The sequence below is a fragment of the Nestor notabilis genome, unplaced genomic scaffold (genome assembly GCF_000696875.1).
Source record: "Nestor notabilis isolate BGI_N333 unplaced genomic scaffold, ASM69687v1 scaffold24591, whole genome shotgun sequence".
Classification (NCBI taxonomy): domain Eukaryota; kingdom Metazoa; phylum Chordata; class Aves; order Psittaciformes; family Psittacidae; genus Nestor; species Nestor notabilis.
In genome coordinates, this window is record NW_009916392.1 from 39,697 (window position 1) to 41,897 (window position 2,201).

The 2,201-nt window shown below is 36.1% G+C and overlaps 1 protein-coding gene across 1 annotated transcript in view; it reads left to right on the forward strand.

The window, feature by feature from the left end:
• Positions 1-1,179, forward strand: part of PTCH1 (patched 1) — a gene marked incomplete at its 3' end in the record, with an annotated part of 30,956 nt that extends 29,777 nt beyond the window's left edge. Inside the window, exon 17 of the mRNA XM_010024558.1 lies at positions 1,042-1,179. Within this exon, the coding sequence (XP_010022860.1) occupies positions 1,042-1,179 (138 nt within the window). The remainder of the gene's footprint in view (positions 1-1,041) is intronic.
• Between the last annotated feature and the right edge of the window lie 1,022 nt (positions 1,180-2,201).

Consider the following 2,201-nt stretch of genomic DNA (forward strand, 5'->3'; position numbering starts at 1 on the left):
TATCGAGCAGAAAGAGCCATAAAATTATAAACTGTAGAGAATACTCCTCCATGCTTTCTGCAAGGCACTATAAGCCTCTTAGTAAACATTCAAGTTCAATTGAATGATGATGTTCCTATGTTTAAATTCCATAAACTATCATATGGTTTATAAAATGCCAGAAGTAGAAAAGCGTAAAACAGTTACTAGTTTTTGTAATGTATGTTTATACGACAGGTATGTTAAAAGGTAAATGTTTAGTCTAGAATATTTTTCATAGCACTTAATCAAGCAATTTATGTTATTACTCTTGATTCATTAGCTTATAAAATCATTTATTGTAGTGCATACTTTTTTCCCTTGGAAAAGGCATTTATTTTCAGAGTCCACCATTGCTTTTATAAGTATGTCTATCTTTTTTTCCCTGCTTGGCTTTAACAACTTTTAAAGTTGATTCTACAGATTTCCTCCCCTCCCTTTTCCTCTTTTTTTTTTACAAGGTAGATGAAAGAAAAATAAAAGCTTTCCCTTAGATTTAACTGTTCACTTTGTCCATGTCAATCCCTCCAAGTATCTTAAAAGCTCAGAGCCCCTCTGTAACCTGAAACTCATCAGCTGATTATGGCATTCACTTCTTTCTGGGCTTTAAACCTACTCAGAAGTCATCCTCACTTGTATTTGCAGTTGCGCAAAAAAAAAATCCAATACGGGTAGTTGGAAGTTACTTTTTCTGGAAGAATTGTCCAGGAAACAAGGTGAAAAATAGAAAATGTATGTTTCTGTGATAAGGAAAAATAAATTGTTTTTCAAGTCACTGGTAAATTGTAATCAATATAAAATTGATGCTTGGTCTGATAATTGGTTCTTAGGAGTGTGATTAGAGTAGCAGTTCAGCAAGTCATTGCCATTCAGCACAATGATACAAGGAAAAGCAGATGGTCTTTAGGAATACAGGATGGCTTTGAGGAGTATGTTTTGTAGTCACCATATTGTTCTGAAATATCTTTCTCTTCATTTGTCTGGAGTATAAGAAGTTACTAACAGCTATTTGAAATCATCTAGGTGGTGGTGCTGGCTCTGATGACTGTGGAGCTGTTTGGGATGATGGGTCTAATTGGAATAAAGCTGAGTGCAGTGCCTGTGGTTATCCTGATTGCTTCTGTTGGCATTGGCGTGGAATTCACTGTTCATGTTGCTTTGGTACGTAAGATCAGGAAGCATTTTCAAAATATTTCAAAATATTTAACATTAGGATCACAAATCCTTACTTAGTCTCCTAAATCAGTGACATGATTCTCAGCAGGAAGTTTTGTGTGCCATTCGGTTTGTCTTGATAGAGGTAGTTACTGAGTCAGTCTCTCAGAGACAGGAGTGGGATACATTACCTGTGATACCTAATTGTCTGACTGATATGAATATACAGACAAAGCAGAGCTCTTAATGCACCTTACTGCAGACTCTCCTGGTCTTTGTGTGCAGCCTCACTGTGCAGTGCTATGTGACTGATTGTTTCCTCTTGCATGTAGATTCTGTATCTTGTGGAAGAGAAGATTTTTGAAATCACATATAGTGTCATTTGCTCTCACTGGACCACTAAAATTTGAATGTGTTTGGATTCATTTTCCCCTTGAAAAATCTGCACTCACTTCTCAGAACCTAACAGCTATTAGTAGTGGGCACAAACATGCAGTCTGTAGGAAAATGATTTTCCAATGTGATGAGGAAGAGCAGAGAGGGGAAAAAAGAATGTTTTATATGAAAATTTTCAACATTTTCAAGGTTAAGTGTCCAAATATAGTGTGTACTGACTCACCCAGCTTACTCAATCTAATGTGCAAAAATGAGTAAAGATAACAGTGTGCTTGCAAGGGGGCAGATTTGGGTGTTCAAGATATGCAAACTCATCTTGCTTTATTTGGTGATGAAGAATAAAGGGCCATTTTTCTGTGTTCACATTTGACAATGCCAGTGCTGATCTTTCCAACATTTTGCACACTTAGCATGAGTAATTTTTCTATGAAGCTATTCTTATTGGTATTTCAGAATAGTTTTAAGAATATCATTGTCTTCATGGACTTGAATTTTACTGTATTAAAAAGTAGGAAAGAATAAGTGGTCTGTATAATTTTAGGGATGCGGTGCTTGTAGTTCACGATAGTCTGTAGTATATTTGTACTGTAGCAATCCAAAAAGAAGTGAAGGAAGGGGGCTGGAAAGTGGTG